The sequence below is a fragment of the Pelodiscus sinensis genome, chromosome 4 (genome assembly GCF_052426305.1).
Source record: "Pelodiscus sinensis isolate ZL-2025 chromosome 4, ASM5242630v1, whole genome shotgun sequence".
NCBI classification, from domain to species: domain Eukaryota; kingdom Metazoa; phylum Chordata; order Testudines; family Trionychidae; genus Pelodiscus; species Pelodiscus sinensis.
This window is the reverse complement of record NC_143055.1, coordinates 67,004,732-67,025,129: the sequence shown is the minus strand read 5'-3', so window position 1 is coordinate 67,025,129 and position 20,398 is coordinate 67,004,732. Positions and strand designations below refer to the sequence as shown.

Sequence of the window (20,398 nt, the reverse complement as noted above, 5' to 3'; positions counted from 1 at the left end):
ACGGGCCCTAGAACTGATCCTTGGGGCACTCCACTTGAAACTGACGGCCAACCAGTCATTGAGCCATTGATCACTACCCATTGTGCCTCACAATTTAGTCAGCTTTCTATCTACCTTACAGTCCATTTATCCAATCCATATTTCCATATTTGCTGGCAAGAATATTGTGGAAGATAGTATCAAAAGCTTTACTAAAGTCAAGGTATATCACATCCACTGACTTCCCCATGTCTACAGAGCCAGTTACCTCATCATAGAAGCTAATCAGATTGGTCAGGCATGACTTGCCCTTCATGAATCTATGTTGACTATTCCTGATCACTTTCCCCTCTTCCAAGGATCCTCTCCATGATTTTTCCAAGGACTGAGGTAAGACTGACTGGTCTGTAGTTCCGTGGATTGTCCTTCTTCCCTTTTTTAAAGATGGGCACTATATTTGCCTTTTTCCAATCATCCGGGATCTCTCCTGATCTCCACAAGTTTTCAAAGATAATGGCCAAGGGCTCTGCAGTGATATTTGCCAACTCCCACAGTACCCTTGGATGCATTCCAAGGATTTGTGCATGTCTAGCTTTTCTAAATAGTTCTTAACCTGTTCTTTCTCCACTAAGGCCTGCCCACCTCCTTCTCATAATGTGTTGCCTAGTGCAGTAGTCTGGGAGCTGACTTTGTCTGTGAAGACAGAAGCAAAAAAAGCATTTAATACTTCAGCTTTTCCCGCATCATCTGTCACTAGGTGACCTCCCTCATCCTGTAAGAGCCCTATACCCTCTTATTGCTAACATGCCTGTAGAACCTTTCTTGTTACCCTTCACAACACTTGCTAGCTGCAATTCCAGTTGTGCTTTTGCCTTCCTGATTACTCCCCTGCATTCTTGAGCAATATATTTATACTCCTCCCTAGTCATCTGTCCAAGTTTCCACTTCTTATACACTTCCTTTTTGTGTTTAAAGCTTCCTTTTTGTGTTTAAGCCACATAGTCATCAATGATGGAAGGTAAATATAAAATGACTGCTGATAAATATATAATAGATTACACAAAGATTAGTGAAGTGATGAATAATGATGGCGGGGGCAATCACACAGAGCAATCTGGATCACATAGTAGGCTGGTCCATTAAAACAAAGGGGCTGCATCTACACTTGCAAAAAGTTCTTGTGCAAGAGCACAACCACACGGCAATGTGCTTTTGTGCAAGAGTGTCCATGGCAGTGAGGATGCTCTCTTGCTCAAGAAAGCTCTGATGGCCATTTTAGCCATATGGGTTTCTTGCGTAAGAAACCCCTTTTGCCTGTCCACACATGCCTTTTTGCGCAAGAGCTCTTGCACAAAAAGGCTTATTCCTCGTGAGGAGAGGAATAACTCTTGCACAAAAAGCCCTTTGGTTTTATGTTTTACTGTACTTTTTCTTGTGCAAGAACGGGCTTGTAGTGTGGACGTTCTGCAAGTTTAAAAATTCTGCAGTGTAGACATAGCCAGGGTATTTTAATACAGCCAAATGCAAAGCTATAACTCTACAAATGGAGCCATTGGCAGGAGGCCAAAGGTGGCAGCTACCTTGGGACCCAGCAATTTAAAATGGCCTTGGGCTTCTGCCCTTTGCCACTGCTACTGTGGCAGTTGCTGCGGCCAGAATCTTGGTCTCTTTAAATCACTGTCAGAGGTACATGCCCTGTTGCCCCAGTGAAGGTGAAGGTCTGGCTGGGGGAAGCTAGCCACCAGCCCCACAATCCCTTCTATCCAAGGCCATGTTCCTTTTGTGGGGGATGGAGCCAGATCCCCCCACAGCCCAGCAAAGTCTCTTGTTAGCCCTGACTAGGTACAGAATGGGAGAGGGGGTTGGGAATGTATCTTGGAAACACCCAATGGCTGGAAACTGAAGCCAGAAAAAAATCAAATTAGAAATTAGTCACTAATACTTTATAGTGAGAATGATTAAATACCAGTGACAAAGGTTGATTCTTTACCTCTTAGTGTATCTTCAAATCATGACTGGATGCCTTAGAGTTGGACTCAGTGAAGAATTTGAAAAATTCACACGAAACTGCAAATGAACTTCTAGTGTGATGCTGTGACAAAAAAGTCTAGCGAGAAGCAGGAGTAGGAATGTTAATTTTAACTTATAGCATTGGTGAGACTGATACTGGAATACTGTTGCCAGTTTTGTTGTTTGTAATTTAAAAGGTTGTTGAAGAATTGGAGTGGATAGAGAAAAGAGCCACAACAAATATTTGATGGCTGGAGAAAATGACTTAGAATCAGAGACTTAAAGAGCATGATTTGTTTAGCTTATAAAAAAGATTGACAGATGACTTGATTAGCCTATGCGTACCTTCAGGGGAGAAAATACCAGACACTAACAGGCTCTTTTTATACACTAGAGAAAACGATAAAAACACCCAATGGCTGGAAACTGAAGCCAGACAAAAATCAAATTAGAAATTAGTCACTAATGCTTTATAGTGAGAATGATTAACAACCAGTGACAGAGGTTGATTCTCTACCTCTTCATGTGTCTTCAAATCATGACTGGATGCCTTACTGTTGGACTCAATACAGGGGTAACTACGAGAAATGTAATGGACTGTAACTAGACCAGATGTTAGACTTATATGATCTAATCATCCCTTCTGGTCTTAAACTCCATGAATCTTCAAGAGTTCTATATTATTCAAGTCCCCAAAACACCTGCCTACAACTCTCTGAGTGCAAAACAAACAAACAAAAAAACCTTGTTTCTCTCGCTGAACTTGCTCTTACCCAGCTTCCTGCCAAACCTGCTCTTCTGCCACTCTCCACTTCCCATTCTGGAATACCAGACACCTTACTACCTCAAACCAGCAAGCTTCCTGCAGAATTGCATTGGAACTGCTAATGCCATTTCTAGAATGTTCTGCTTTCCATGCTTTTAAAAAATCAGCAGATCATTGTTCCTTAATGAAGTTGCAATACGCTGCTTGTATTAAGACAATAGGAACAGCAGTGCCAGGTATAGTATATGCTTTAAAAAGACAATACATTATGGAGGTAGAGAATTCTAGTTAAAGTTTCATTTAGATTTACATGGGAAGCTGGATTAAAATACTTTTATTTCACACTTCACTAAACAAATAAAACATCAAAAGTGAACAATGACCCTGCATTGAATTGAAACATCTGTGTTTGGGCTGCCCTCTGTGATAGTATAGGGGTGTTTCTGAGCTAATGGGGCAAAGTTGAAACATTTTCTGTATCCACTTTTTATGTAATGATTAACTAGGACTCTATACAACTGGGCTACGTCTAGATTGGCATGATTTTCGGGAAATGCTTTTAACAGAAAAGTTTTCCGTTAAAAGCATTTTCAGAACAGAGCGTCTAGATTGGCATGGACGCTTTTCCGCAAAAGCACTTTTTGCAGAAAAGCGTCCGTGCCAATCTAGACGTGCTTTTCCGCAAAAAAGCCCCGATCGCCATTTTCACGATTGGGGCTTATTTGTGAAAAACAAATCTGAGCTGTCTACACTGGCCCTTTTGCGCAAAAGCCTTACAGTAGGAAGTCAGTGCTTTTGCAGAAATTCAAGCGGCCAGTGTAGACAGCTGGCAAGTTTTTCCGGAAAAACTGGCCGGTCTAGACATAGCCCTGGTGTAACTTAAACAATATTGGGTGGCGGGGAGGGGATGCTAGAAGCAGCTGCCAACATAGGGAAGCTTGCAAGGGAGCAGGACCACTGGAATCCACATACAGATTTTATAGGTAGGCTCTGTCTGTTGGAAAAAAGCCTGGCCCCTAAGGAAACTATTAAGGAAAACCTCTGCCAGGAGAACCTCACAGATATTTTCCTTCAGTCTTACCATATGAGTTTTTCTATATGGCTACGTCTAGACTGCAAGCCTCTTTCGAAAAAGAGCGTCTAGACTACAAGCAGTACTTTCGAAAAAGCAAGCCGCTTTTTCAAAAGAAAGCACCCAGGTAGTCTGGATGCTCTCTTTTGAAAAAGCCCTGTTTTCATTCAAGAACGCCTTTTTTCGAAAGAGCACTTTCGAAAAAAGGCGTTCTTCCTTGTGAAATGAGGTTTTCCGCCGTCGAAAGAAAAGCCGCGTTCTTTCGATTTAATTTCGAAACAATGGAGCTGTAGTCTAGATGCAGGTGAAGTTTTTTCAAAAAAAGGCTACTTTTTTTTGAAAAAACCCTTGAGTCTGGACACAGCCTATGATACTTTACTCTCCATAGATTTGTTTTACCACCACCTTATCCTGTCAGCTGGGATTGGCAATGTAGAGCCAAAAAACATGTGTGGTTAGTACAACTTTTGCAAACTACCAAGCCTGATGTTATTGGGTTGAAATCGGAGTTTTCCTTCTTCTGAGCATGGGAGTACATGCTTTCTCTCAATTATATTTTAAATCATGTTTTTCTGAGTCTTCTCAAAACTGCCATCAATTAGTTTGCCCTCATGGCAGGACCCAGTACCATCTAGACCATCCCTGAAAGATGTCTATATAATCTGCTCTTAAATATCTCCAGAGATGGAGGTTCCACAACCTCCCTAGGCAATTTATTTCAGTCTTTAACTATCCGGATAGTTAGGAAGTTTTTTCTAATGTCCAACCAAAACCTTCCTTGCTGCAATTTAAGCCCATTACTTCTTGTCCTAATTTACTGATACCTCTTATCAGATATTATAGTGGGCTTATACTTTCTGAACTATTCACCTTTGGAGTTGAAATTTCTCCATGTGAGTCTCAGCCCAATGGCAGATATTTTTTATTTGTAAACTTTTAAACGGTAGGAGCAACTGTTGAAACAGTTAATATGAAAAAGAGATTGCATATGCATCTTTAGAAGAAATGTCTTACTATCAAAAGCCTAAAATCACATTTTAAACCACCTTCTCCCAATTCTTTTCATCTCTGGTGTAGGAGAATGTTAGAGTTGGAAAGTGAGTATCTAGAGTAATGTCATACTTTAATGACCCCTGCCAGAATAATGGTGCCTGGAGATTGTTACATACAAACACAATTTAGTGTAACCCCAAAGGTATTGTATGTTATTCGAGGTACATTCCTCAGAACCCGTCACTTATATTTTTGTTGAAAAGGGCAATATACAACTATTAAATTATTCACCTTGTAACTTTTGGTGGTTTCCTTTTTCTTTTATGATATAATACAGAAGCAATTTATAATAAAAACCTTATATGTATACTTTTGCTGAGTGTCAAGATATCCTCATCTTTGCTATTATGATTTTTGTCAGATAATCATAGCTTCTTTCTCCCTATGAGTATCTGAAGTACATATTCTTTGAGCCATTGACAATGTTTAAAACAAAATATTTCTAAGTACAGTGTTGAGTACAGAATTATCTTCTGATGCTGCTTGTGCACATAACAATGGATCAATGGCTTTTTCATTTTATTATTTAGTCTATTCCATGGAACAGACAGGGTAAGTCAAGGCCCTGTAGCTATGGGAACTTTATTTTGTGGTTCATTTTATTCTACTGTTGTCTGAATGTTTTTAATACAGTGTATATTAAAAAGCTTTACAAAGCTTTACAAAGCTCAAGGAAATTAATTACGTACTCTTGGGGAAGTAACTGTATACAGGCAAAAGCTGCAACCAGCTACTATGCACTCAACTGCATCTCACAAAGAGCAGAAATGCATTTCTGAAAATTAATCTGAGCTGATATTAATTTATTGGATAACTCAAGATTAAAATAATGATTACATTGTTTTAATGTCAACAATAATTCCATGATTTTATGATTGTAGTAAATATATAGGTGACAAAATTCATCATTGTTAAATAAAATGAACCTTACAAAGAAAGAAAAACACTTTCATTAAAAAAGATCTTGCTGAAATTAAGTAATCATCTGATTATGACTGATAATCTGACACTATTTTAATATTGCATCTGAAAAGTATGGTAGAAAAATTTCTTCTTACGTCAATATCCTCAACATTTGGTTCCTGTCCTACAGATAGTTTATCCAGAATAGCGACTGGGTAGACAATTATGTGCAGCATGTACAAAACACATAGGCTACGTCTAGACTGGCATAATTTTCCAGAAATGCTTTTAACGGAAAAGTTTTCCGTTAAAAGCATTTTCGGAACAGAGTGTCTAGATTGGTACGGACGCTTTTCTGCAAAAGCACTTTTTGCGAAAAAGCGTCCATGCCAATCTAGACGTGCTTTTGCGCAAAAAAGCCCTGAATGCCATTTTCGCGATCAGGGTTTTTTTGTGGAAAACAAATCTGAGCTATCTACACTGGCCCTTTTGCGCAAAAGTTTTGTGCAAAAGGACTTTTGCCCGAACAGGAGCAGCATAGTATTTCCACAAGAACACTGACAATCTTACATGAAATCGTCAGTGCTTTTGCAGAAATTCAAGTGGCCAGTGTAGACAGCTGGCAAGTTTTTCCAGAAAAGCGTCTGATTTTCCGGAAACACTGGCCAGTCTAGACACAGCCATAAAGTTCTGAGACACCAGAAATACAGAAGAAGTCAGAAAAAAGAATATAAACAAAAAGAAAGCTCTTCTTGAGAATGAGTTAAGTGCTGAGTAGGTTAAGCAAGGTACTGAAGAGATGGGAGTTTATACTATGAGAAAGGACATGCAAAACATTGCTGTAGCAGTGAACTTCACCCTGCAAAAACTAAATTCGTAAGGTAGCAAAAACCCTTGAGATTCTTTAATGTGACAGTTGAAAGCAAAAGAATGGCTGTTGCATCCAAGGTAATCCAATATAAATATGTATTGTGATTATATATGTAAATCACAAGGACTACTCATAAATGAAAATATAAGTTGGTTTCAGTTTGACAAAAAGGGAATGAATAATAATAATTATTATGTAAAAAATAACATATCTGTCAAATATTCCCTCTCCTTGTTCACAAAAGGCTCCGTTCACAAAAGGGAACTTGTGGCATTAACAACTTCTCACTCTTTTCAGCTGAAGCTCTTTCACTTATTCTCTCTCTGGCCCAATAAATACTTAGTGAGTAACTCTATATAGCCCAGTGATTAGGGAGCTCACTCGAAAGGGGAGACAATGGCTCCAGTCCCTGCTCCAATGAGTATTAATTATTTAGAAAAAATGAAACAGTGATTGAGAGAGACCCATTCCAGAATACTCAATAGACCAGTGTTTAGAGCACTTGCATTGGATAAGGAAGACCTAAATTCAAATTCCTGCCTCACATAAGGTGGAGGAGGGAACTGAACCTGACTGTCCCATATTCAGGATATGTGTTTAACCAATAATCTGAGCACAAGGACTTTGTCTGGCCATCCTTTATGTGAAATTCAGGGCTTGCCTATTGGTGCTATAGTGAGATAGGTGGGTGGAATGCCTAACGTGTGGATCCTGTGGAGATTAGGCATAAATTAGGTGCTGAGCTTCTTAGTGGTGTCAGGATTTAGGTGGCTCTATGAACGCCTGCTTAGCAGAAATGTAGGTGTCTAGAGAATTTTAATGATGAAAAATAAGGCACACTAAGGACAGGCAGCAGATGACCAATGTTACTGCTTTTTAATACAGTGGTACCTAAATGTTGGGCTTCTTGACACTTTAGCTGCCTAAATCTTTTGAAACTAAGCCAGAATGTCTGTAAACTGATTGTGATGTTTGTGGGTAAAGTCATTGTTCAAACTCTCAAAGTTATTTTGTGAATTTTGTTTATTAGAGTATACTGTGTCTATGCTGCATGCCACTTGTGGTGTGTAGCTACATAGTATGGGGGGTGTCAGCATTGTGGTGTATAACTACACATCACTGAAAAGCTCTGGCATGGGAGTGGGGAAAATCTTGGCAATGGGAAACTTCTTGAGCCTTTCCCTAGTCCCTCCCACTGCCTGTGCTTTTCCCTGTTGCTGGAACCTTTTCCTGTTGTAGTCAATGAATTTATTTAATCATTCAATAGAGGAGTTATTGTTATGTTTATGTATAATCAATTAATATGTGAACAATAATGAAGTAGGATAGTATCATAGAAGTGTAAGGTTGATAAGTATTTATAATTGAGGTGTGTGTATTAGGTATGCTAGCAAAATAAGGCTATAATGTACATTCTACCAGCTGAAGCCTGTAAGATTTCAGCTAAGCTGTACTAGGCCTAAGGAACGTTAACATAAGTAAGTGACCAAGGAATAACCATGTGTCAATAATTACAAGGTTACTGTAATGAATGTACCATTGGGTAACATTCAGACACAGTACACAACAATGTAGCTGTCTAGACGCCTGATTGTAACATCACAAGAAATGCTACTATCACTATAGGTGACCATTGTGATGTGAGTACATAAATGCTATCGAGAATAAGGACAAAGTATGAACAGCAGGGCACTCCAAAGCTTATGGATTGTGTCAGTACAAATAAGGAAAAAAGGAGATGGAACCCTCATACATATGTATAAGGTAGTAGGTGTTGTTGCAAGTGGATAAAAAGGGTTCCTTGGTTTGAATAGGGGGAGAAAACCCAAGCAGGAATCTATTCCCCCATCCCAACTGATGACAGCCTCTTGATGGACCATGCGAGGGGGTATGCACAGTATGTATTCTACATGCTGTCAAAAGAAGCTTGCAGTATAGGTGTACTCTTTGACTTGACAGTAAATGACCACTGCTATATTGTGAATGCTCATGCAAGTCACATGAAATAGTTACTGTTCCCAAGTTGAATGAGCAAAACTCTTAAAACTAGACTTCTAGCATGAGTGCTGACAGGAGAATTAATAATTCACTGAATAGTAAAGTATGAATTTAAAATCTGCTTCCTACAGGCATTTGTGCTACTAAAATTGAAATGCTTGTGGAAAGGAAACTCAAAAGAGGCACAAACACAGTAGAGAAAAGCATCTTGAAATACAACTACATTCTCAAAAGAAAAATGGCAATAATCTCTCAGCTCTGCTGGAGCAGCAATTAAAATCTTTGAGAGGACAAAGGAAGTTAAACTGCCCAACTGTTCTGGGAGTCTGTGCATTGGAGAAGGAATATGGACCAGCCCCACATAGAAAGCAGAGGTCATTTGGGGGGAGTTGGGAGCTATGCCACAGGGCCACAATTAGGGTCGTAATCCAGTACCTTAGAAACAACATGCATGGAGCACATGGAGTTGGCAATTCCATTTCAGCTCCCAGGAATAGCAACCGCAAAAAACTTCACTATAGCTCCCGGTTCTTACTATGGGATGTGAAGGTAAATTCTATTCTCTAACTCATCATCAAAGTAATTTTACTTGAGTTTTTTATGTGGATGAATTGATTTTACCTAAGGGGAACAGAATAGCAGAATAGTAGCCTAAGGAGTGAAGGGAGCGGGAAAAGTACTAAATAGTTCCCATTGACAAGTGAAAGGAGAAGAATTAAATTAATGATGACTCAAAAATGGCTGAGAGAGCAAAAAAATTTTAAAATCTGTATTAAACAAAAAAAAAGTTTGACAAGTAGGAAGAAGTGAAGAGTAGTTATGGGAATACTGTATTTGGAAAGTATGAAAAAGTGCAAATCCACCAGCTTTGATGACATATATTGCAGGGTGCTAAGAAAATGAACTGATTAACATATCAAATCAATGTTAATTATTCCTGAAAAGTCAGAGTATTGGGGAGGTACCAGAAGACTGGAAAAAAGCAGATATGATATCAATCTTTTAAGAAGGAAAAAAAGGAATGGCAATTTGTATCCACTAAGAATGATTTTAAAGAAAGTAAAATAGTGGTACAGATATTAAAAGTAATTGCTACATGGAGGATGGAGTTTTTAAAAAGCATTTAAAACACTCAAGTGTTATTGAAAATTCCATCCCTAGGCTCTGATTCAGGAAAGTATTCCAAATTAGGAAAGCACTTATGAAGCTATTTATCTTTCAGTACCTCCCTGAGGCTGCGACTACACTGCAGGGCTTAACTTGAGCTATGTCAATTGTGTACCTTATTTCGAAATAGCTTATTTTGAAATAGGGAGCATCTACACAGGATTTATTTTGAAATAAAGCACTCTTTCTCCAACTTGTCTTGTTCCTTGTACAATGGGAATTACAGGAGTCAGAGTAAGAAGTCCTCCAGCTTGACAGTATTTTGAAACTATTTCAAATAACTGCCTGCTGTATAGACGTGTAGACTTAGCCAGAACAAAGAAAGGAAGCAGAGGGAAGGAAACAGAAGTTAACAATGGACAAATTGTAAATTAAAAGTGTTCTTGTACATAATATGTATTTGGTAGATAAAGAATAGTAGGAAAGAAAGTAATCTGTGACAACTTTTTGCTATAGTCTTGCATGTAGGATAGCACATGAACAGCTCATGATGTTTATGGAGATTGGTCTACTAATTTTTGTAGCCAATTAGAACAGGGGTGGGCAATAAAACAGAAGTGGTTTATCAGGGTTTGCCCTTGGAGGGCTGCAACTGCTGTATTTACTTGTGCCTCCCCAGATACTGGTGGTTGTAGCTCCCATTGGCTGCAAATTGCTGTTCCCAGACAATGGGAGCTGTGGAAAGTAATACGGACCAAGACATCACTTCCCACAGCTCTCATTGGCTAGGAATGACAATTCACAGCCAATGGGAGCTGCAATTATCCATACTTGTGGAGGCGCAGGTAAATAGAGCAGTGGCAGCCCACCAGGGACGATCCTTGGGGAACTGTATCCAACCCATAGGCCAGTATTTACCCACCTCTGAAGTAAAATGTATGATTTGATGTAGAATGGAAAGCACAAGTGGTCACCTGATTCAGACTATCTACATAAACTGATTTGTATTCATGGGCTTTGTGGCTGTGGCCTTATATACACCTTCTTGCACTTGAACCTGATCAGTGGTGGCCTGGTCTACGCTACAGAGTTAGGTTGATGTAATGCAGCTTACATCAACCTAATGATGTCAGGTTCTACACTACAAACTTACTCTTGTAGTAAGTGCTATACTACTCCTATGTAATAACTCCATGTCCACAAGATGGCTTATGTTGATGTAGAAAGGGAAATGCAGTGTTTATGTAGACATTGCTTTAATAACATCAGCTATTGGCTGTCATCCTTGTCAGGCTCCTTGTTGTGAACCCTACCCTGACACTAAGGCAGGGCTTGCACCCTGAGACGGGGTGTGCCAACTCTAAACCAGACTGCCCCTCACCCCAATGTCCTGACTGCCTGTTCTGAATTCAGCTGATATCCAGGATTGGAGCTGGGAGCCCAGCTGGCAGAATAGCAGGCAAATGGGAGTCTGATCAGTAGTCAGCGGGAAGCTCCATCCAGACCAGAGAGCCCATATTTCAGCTCACCCTCCCTTCACACACATATTTGCCTCTATTAAGTTTGTGGAAGGAGGTTAGGATGGACATGAAAAACTACAGTAAATATTCTGGTAAAACAAAAGGAAACATATGTAGGACTTCAAAGACTAACAAGATAGTTTATTAGGTTATGAGCTTTCATGAGGGCAGAACCATGTCTTCAGATCATATTCTGAAAGTGAATTGGTATGACCATATATAACAAAGGAATACAATGAAGAAAGTGAACAAATGATGTACTTACAAATGTATATCTTCATTGTATTCCTTTGTTATATATGGTCAGGCCAATTCATTTTCAGAATATGATCTGAAGAAGTGGTTCTGCCCCACGAAAGCTCATCACCTAATAAACTATCTTGTTAGTCTTTAAAGTGCTACATATTTTTTCCTTTTGTTTTACCAAGATCAGACTAACACGGCTACCTCTCTATTAGTAATTATTCTGGTGACTGTTTGTAAACTTAACTTAATTCGATTTAAGTTTGTAGTGTATACAGAGGTGCTGGAACAATTTTTATAGTGGGTGCTGAGAGTCATTGAGTCAAACTGCAAGTCTTGTATATAATGGAAACCACATCAAGCCAGCAGGGACAGTAGTGCCCTCAACACCCCAGCTGTGTCTACACTGGGCCACTTATTCCGGAAAATCAGCCGCTTTTCCAGAATAAGCTGCGAGCTGTCTACACTGGCCCTTGAATTTCCGGAAAAGCAACGACGCTCTACTGTACAAAATCAGCCGCTATTCCGGAAAAGCTACGCTGCTCCCACTCGGGCATAAGTCCTTATTCCGGAACGCTGTTCCAGAAAAGGGCCAGTGTAGACAGCCCAGTAGTCTTTTCCGGAAAAAAGCCCCGATCGCGAAAATGGGCTTTTCCAGAAAAGCAGCCTGCCAATGTAGATGCTCTTTTTCCGGAAATACTTATAACGAAAACTATTCTGTTTTAAGCATTTCCGGAAATTCATGCCAGTGTAGACACAGCCCCCTAGATCAAACCTCATTGTAGCTTTGCTGTTTGCCATTAGAGAAAATTGAGAGACAAACCTCAAGTTGAACTGGGTCCTTGGGAACCATGATGTTGGGATCTCAGGAAAATCCTAATGATATTAATACTGTCAGGTTGGCTGATTGTTTATAATTATTAGACAATGATAAACAGAAACGTATTGAACTAAGGGAAGATGCAGAGATCAGAGTTAGGTCCCATCTTATTTAATATATTCTTTAATACTTTGAAAGAAGTCATAGCAGCATGTGTTTGAAATGCACAAAAACTAGGTTTCAGTGAGCTATAGATGTTTAAATTTTTCAAGACTTGTCTCACTCCCATTTTATTAATAACCATTTTATAGTGTCCTATCTTTTGCTCGTTCTTTTCAATGTGTGCTTTTTTTCTCCCATTTGTGCCCAATTGAAGTCCCAATGTCTCATTGTGTGTAATGTGGGCTATGTGAATAAAGCAATATTGGATTTGTTTCTTTGTGTGTGTGCTTTCCAAAAACCAACGTAAAAGTCTTATAGTACGCGACATCATCTTAAGGCCAAGGTCAAGATAGTGCTCTAGGGTACTGCTCAGACTGACAGGATTCATGCCATATAATGACAGAAACCAGAATTTCTAATGCATGCACTGAAGCATTTCCCTTACTGAATAAGTCAGTGAAAATAATGCCAAGGTTAATAAAGGATGCCTTTCATGTTTCCAGTGAAATTCATTTATGGAACGTTACCACACATACATGCAAATGCACACTATATCTCAATGGTGTTTAAATTTTTCTCCATATACATGGCTTTACTTTGCTTTCATGATCTTCTTTGTGGTACCAACTGTCAGCTCTGCCTCATGTAGAGATGTTAATCAAGGAAAATGTGCTGGATGCAAGGATTATCATGCCCAAGTGTATTCTTGTCTGTTTCATGTGCAGGATGTTTCACCTCTTGCAGAGTTAACTAGGCCATGGAAAAGGTGATGGGAAAGAGCATTAGCCCACCCACACTCTGTCCACAATTACTTTATAGAGCAACCCCATTTTAAAATCTAAACAAGCATTTTTGTTCACTACAGCTGAACAAGTAAAAATCTGAGTACTAGCACCTCCAGTGGTCTCATCACAGGCATAATAAAGGCATAAAGATGTGCTCCCACAATCTATTTTATTGGGTCAGCAACATAATTATTATTCTTCCCATCATAAAAGGCAAGTTTTATTATTACTATTATTACCAGCAAATCACCACTTTTCATCATTTTACTTCTGTCTAGAGGGGCACCTTTAGGCAGCCACTAAGTTTTGAATGTAGACAGTTTCTGAGGATAATATATCTTTCAGTCCACAGCTGCCTAGACTATGGAGACTCCTATGAACTCCTGAGTGTTACCAATGACAATGCAATTTTAAAACAACTATATTAAAAACCTGAAAGGAAACAATATCCGAAGCTATTTTGATGCTTTGCATTAATCAAGGCCTTTTGCATTTCACAGCATCCTAGACCTAAATTCTATGGGAAGATTTCTGGATTCTGTAGTACTCTGCTGGGACAGACAGGAAACTTGTGGTTTTAAAAAATATATAATATAAAATAAATGTATGGTTTTGAAAGCCAGCTTGTGATTGGGATAAGCACATTTTCTGGGTATCTCTGCTAAATTATCAACATTAAAACAGTTACCATGTGATATTTCTAATGTCATCTTAAGGTTTCAGAGTGAACAACCAATTTAAATGCAATGCACACCTCTAACAGCTATTGTGTCAGGCCATGGAAGGGAATGCTATTACAACTTAGGCTTGGCTCATGTTTCTAAGGTTACCATGAGAGCTAGACATATTTCTTGTAAATAAAAGCTGGAATTGTGGAGTACAATTCTGCATTAAGGAGTGGATTTCAAAGAAAAATGCAGGTTATGAAATTTCAGACTACAAAAGGCCCTAGCAACAGTAAGTTACATATTTATTGAACATATGCTAATGTATTTTAAAAAGTCTCTAAGTATTCATAAAACTGGAAATTGTGAGATTGTGATACAAATAACAAAGATCAATATGCTTGTAAATATGTATCCCATGTACACCTATATCTAAGAAACTCTTATTAAATAAAGGTATTTAAATAATATATTCTAAAATTAGTGGAACAACAAGGGACATGATCTCTCTTTGACCTGTTTTACTAAGACTAACTCTATTGATTTAAATGGCTTTCTTTTCATTTTTGTCAGTGCAAATGATTCTTGGGAAAAATCATTACATTTTTCCCATACAGAATCACAATATTCCTCATATTACTTTTTTGTATCTGTTAGCTAGGATGAATGAATACATTAGAAAATATTGAGAAGAAAAAATTAGCATAAAAATTGAAAGGCGCATGTTAATTTAAATGTCATTGTAATTTTAATTTAGTTTTCTCCATATTTTACTGTACAAACACATTTTACTGTAACACAAACAGAGAAGTTTATTTTCCAGTTCATTTTAAGAAATGAGGTATAGCAGGTGAAAACTGAGCCCCAGCAAAGTCAATGGCAAATGGCAAGCCATTGACTTGAATAGGGCCAAAATTTCACCTTGTATATTAAATTACCATGTTCACTCACAATAAAGCCCTTTTCTTCTTTGTTTTATAAATTACAAGGCAATCCAGGTTCTTAGGCATACCCTCATAGGAACCCTTTTGCGCTGATCATTCTAGTAGGACCTAGAATGAGGTAACTGATGTATGTCTGATAGTCTATCCGTTGAAAATAGCTTTTAGTTGCTATAGACTAGGGCTAGCGATGAAAGACTCTGTACTTCATTACCCTGAACTAGTAAATTCCATTATCTCCCCCAACACATGCATATATGTTATGATTTTAATGCAAGGTACATTCACTGAGTTTGCAATACATGGATTTTTTTACTTATTGCTGTATCAAAGGTCTCATTATTTGCTTCTTGAAAAGCTATTGAGGCTTCATGGACAATTCTGGTGGCATCTCATATTTTATGGAGTATTTTGTTCTGCTTGGCATTTTTTCAAACTACTGAGACCAATTGCAGGAAAAAATGTTTGTTGGTTCTGCTATTATTGCTATTCATCTGAAGTCATAATTCTCCATAACGTAAGACAGATCCCTAGTAGGCCCAGTCACACTTCTGGATGTGTGGCAAAAGGCACTCTGTCTGCACAAATCCTTCCCTCTAGTGCAGTCAGCCACCTCAATGAGGTCGGACTCCTCCATAGAGACAATAACAAGTGGTCACAGAACAGATTGAGAGAGGAGTGGATACAAATCTGCCCGTGCCCTTTCAGGAGGTTACTTGAGAAGGGTAATACAGTGAGAAGTTACAATACATTTTCAGAGCTCCCCCCAACCCCCTTCTCAATAATGTGGATAGCTGTTATTTCCCCTTTAAGTAGATATAGGAGAATGGAACACTTAGGGGTGTCCCTGATGGCTCAGCTTCAGTGAAGCTACTCTGTTAACAAGCGAAAGACTGAGTGACTTGGATCTCCTGATCTCATTGGATCCATTCAGATCCACGGGGGTTTTGATTGAGCTCTCTTACTGTTAAAGGCAAATCCTGCTCCTTGTTAGAATAGGAAGAAGTCTCCACAGGAGACCCTTGGATTCATAAACATTTCTTCTCCTTTAAATCTTTTATCAGTATTTCCCTGTGGAAGTGGGCAGTCTGGCCTTATAGTATTAACAAGGGTTATTATTTTAGATGAGCAGCAGTAAAAGATATAGACCTATACAAAGATTTTACTGTACTGACACGTGGTAACTTAGCACGCTTTACAATGAACAATACTTTCACAGCAAAAAATAGAAAAGGAGTACTCAGTTTAGACTTAATGAGACTTTCTGATTTTCCTAAATTTGGGGAAATTTCCACAGAGAGGTCTAAACAGAAAAAAGTCTTCCTTCATAAAAATAACAAGGCTGTTGTGAGGATTGTCATGAGTTGCTAATGGAATACTGAAAGAGCAATTCTGAAATACATAAAGGCTTAGCATGTAAAGAAGCTATTTAAATCATAAGCAGAATTTTAAAATCTATGAAGAAAACTACTAGAAGTGAATGTAAAGATTTTGAGGGAAGTTGGGTGTATATTTAAAGAGCCTTCCTTTTGGATTCAAAATGAGTTTGTGTGTGCTAATTTGTTTATAAATTAGGCCAATAAACAAGGAGTTAAAATTGTTCCATATTATAACTTCATACAATAATAAACCAGGACAAAAACACATTGAATATATTATAGGAAAGCAGAACTGTCTCTAAACTGAACCCTCTTGAAAACTTTATGAAAAGTAAGTGTTGATGTCCTTTTTGGAATGTTCCATAAACTGTCAGAAGTATAAGATCTAAAATACACTATTCCATTATACACCAACTGCATTATTGTAAATAAATTTTATGTATTATTAGATTTCTAATATGCAAATAATGTTTTGCTCTTCTATTTGCATAGCTTTTAGATGTCAGCTTATATAAAATAGTTACATGAGAATATTTTCTTTTTATGATGTAAAGGGACAAAAACAATTTTTTTTCTATAAGGAAATCAGCTGTCTTCTCTCTTACAAAATAAATAAGAATGGGGATTTTGCCTATCTAACTGATGAGAGCAACAAGCTCACATTGAAATATGACATCTTAAAAAGGAGATGTTTTATTTCATTTAGAATGTACTGATAATGTAGAGCCCCTTTTCTCAGAGATGGCATCTAAATATGGGACAATATAGTACTATCACAAAACAAAAAATATAAATTGCTTTTAATAGAGCATTTAATCTCCTCCTTGTTCCCTGTAGGAAAAAAAATCCCACGACATTCAATTAATGTAAGAAAAGTTGGAACTCTAATGTTTAAAAAACAAGTCATTATTCTCTGTGTGATATCTGGAACAGGTGAAATCTTTTAGGGCTTAGTTGTGCCTAGATGGTACATTTCTTCATTGAATGTACTATATAAGAATCTTATCCCAGTGGATATCTAGAAGTGATTGTGTCTCAGAAGACAACATGCTAGCAGTTTACTCCCTTCTGCCCAACTGTAAATGATTACCCAAAGTGCAAAGCAGAGGAGAATTGGTCTCAATGACTCCCAGAAAGCAAAACATCTGTCAACATTTTAAGACACTTTCATTTGGACCTGGACAACTTTGCTGGTCTATATCCTTTTGGGATGGCTTGTCCTGTTAATAGCTTAAGTCAGCAGCAGTCTTTGTGCTCCGGAGTATATAAGGACTACAAATTTGCCCTGTCCCTGACTGGAAAATAAGAACTAGAACCTTCCCATTTCCTATGTGCCTTCACAGAGTGCATACACAACATAATTTCTAGAGTTTTGTGCATAACAACCATGACCATTCTTAAAAATGATAATTTAGATAAAAATCCTGCTATTATGAAAAATGATTGTTGCTTTAAAATGGAAAAAAGTATATACATACAAAGCAAAGATGTCAGTCTGCAGTCTGAACTTAAACTTGATTTAGTATTTTCTGATCTAATATGATAGAATAGTTAGCTGCCTTCTGAAAAGTTATATATGCTTTTTGTAAATAAGAGAAGTTTTTACTAAATAAAGGGTTAGTTTTTCAATCAGTAGTATGCTGGCATTTTAAATAAAAAGCCAAGGGCATAACGATGGATAGCCTTGAAATAAAATAATTGATAGTACATTTCTATTTATAATTATATTTCATTCAGTATATTACAGTCCATCCCCCTACTCCATACATTAAATAGTCAACATTATAAGAAAATATTCACTCCTCTACAGCTCACAGCACCAAATAATCCCACATCATGTGACCCAGTTTCTTAAAATCTGTTCCTATTTGCAAAGGTATAATAAAATTATAATAAATGCTGCTACATTCACACTTTGACACAATTAAGCTAACACGAGCTAAAATGAATGTATAATATCTCCATCACCACTACTGGGTACTATGCATAGAAGTGTGTTTATAAATAACCCTTGTGTATGTTATCACAAAATAATTTCTGGTATCTTAACTTTTACATTTTTATTTCCTTCCTGCGCCTTTGAAAAAAGTGAGGATATGACACTCAGTAATAACCTGCCTCTCTGCGTTATGTATATTGTATGTATTTATACTTTCTCTTATTGCAAAACAAAATTAACATAATCACATATAGCTGATATTTTAAATATTGTAACAGAAAACATCAACAAGATTACCTTGAATTCTGCTTTTAAATGTATATATTGTGGGGATTATTTACTTCTCTGTTTGTTTGCCTTTTAAAATACAGAGATTAATGGAAGAAGGAATCTAATTTGTTCCAGAATGTAATTACTATGCTTAAAGAACATGACAACAAGACTGTATGTGTTGATACCATAGTAGTTGATCTGAAAAAAGTGCACAAAGCTTTTTCACAAGGATGTCCTGTAGTCTGTTCTGTTCAACTCTTGATGTATTGTTCCCTGGTAGCAAGCACAATACATATTTTAGAAAGCCTAGTTGCATAGTACCCCCAATGGGTAAACGTCTTGAAACAAATTCCAAAAACAGTTTCCTTTCTCCACATTGTACCTGCTTCTTTAAAGACTTTCCTGATCGAATAAAGTCTCCAGCTTAGATGTCCTATACTAACTAAAATAATGATTATTAATAACTGAAATCAACTGTATTCTGAATTCTGAATAAACTTTGTGGAACATATACTGCTACACATCGTCAATCTGGGGAATTTTAAAGTGTGTTAAGTATTGCATTTGTCATTTGAAAAAGAAAGAATGTGACGAAACACAAACTAGTTGACCAACTATGCCCGGGGGAGCCCCAGCGCTGAATAAAACAAGATACCTTACAATGAAAAATGAAACTGAAACACAGCAACACACCCGTATTACAAAATTATCCCAAAGACGAATATCCCATGCATATAATTGTCACTGACAGGGAAAAGGGTATTGAAGTTAGGCATTTGTGGCGAGTAAGGCTGGAGAGGTAGCAACAACTGGGCATGATCTCAGTCCCATGCATTTCAGCTATACAAGAAAAACCGCTTGCGGCACGTTTGTTGATCTCTGTTCCCCACTCGCGAGGGACTCACCTGAGCAGAACTGCAGCTTCCCACAAATAAAATCCCGAAACAGCCGCACGAAGGTATCTAACCTTGGCCATGATACTACGAGGCATTCACAACCTCGAGAGTAGACGTTTCCGAGTCATGGAGGATGCAGAAAGAGTGCCAAGAAAATGTGTTCTGTCTGGAGAGCTGTTGGAGAAAACTGCCGGGACTTCAGCACCCTGGAGAGCTCCGTGTGGCAGTTCAGCACCTGTAACCCTGCTGGCAGGGAGGTCTTAATCCCGCGCAGTTATTCACCAGCCCCTTGGCCGCACATTTTCTGGTGGTGGCTGGGAACCAGTTCGGTAGGGTTTGAATTTTTCATTTAAAGAAAACGACAGGAGAAGATCAGGCAGCAAGAGCTCACCTTCCCTTCCCTCCCCTCCCTCCGGCTCCTGCTAGCAGCCTGAACCCCGCTCGCAACATTCCTGAGCAACTGGAACGCTAGGGCCAGCTGCGAGAGAGCGCGGGGGAGGGCGGAGACCAAGCCCAGGCAATGGGCTGCCCACAGCCACTCCGGGGAGTTCCCAGACCGACTGACAGCCTGTCTGAGCAGCACTGCAACATGCCAGAGGAGCTAGCTTGGGGAGGGTAGGACAGTGATCCTTCAGACGCGCGTGTGTGTGAGGGGGGAGGGGGAAGCTGATATTTCAGGAGGTGGGAGGGCAGGGAGTGGATCCCCTAGAAGGAGATGTCTGACGGGGGGATGGGGAGCATGGATGATGTAGAAGAGGAGGAGGGAATGTGGAAGGTGCTGCTCCTTCTAAAGGGGATCTGAGGAGGGGGGACACCTTAATACAGCCAGGAATGGAGAGAATCATTCACACACACCCCTTTCTTTTCACATCCTTTAGATTCAGTGCGGGTATTAGAACGGGGCCATCTGTCCTAGTTGCTGTCAGAGCCCAGTTCAGCTTAAACGCCTGTAGAAGCGCTGCCGCCTGCGTCCCGTTGTAGGGGGTGGGGTGGTGAAGAGAAGAGGCGCTTGCACG

At 38.7% G+C, this 20,398-nt stretch overlaps 1 protein-coding gene across 1 annotated transcript in view; it reads right to left on the bottom strand.

The window, feature by feature from the left end:
- The window catches only part of GLRA3 (glycine receptor alpha 3), a 137,913-nt gene extending 118,247 nt beyond the window's left edge, over nt 1-19,666 (bottom strand). The window contains exon 1 of the mRNA XM_089777912.1: nt 19,392-19,666. Within this exon, the coding sequence (XP_089634038.1) occupies nt 19,392-19,477 (86 nt within the window). The 5' untranslated portion in view covers nt 19,478-19,666. The remainder of the gene's footprint in view (nt 1-19,391) is intronic.
- Nucleotides 19,667-20,398: the final 732 nt, after the last annotated feature.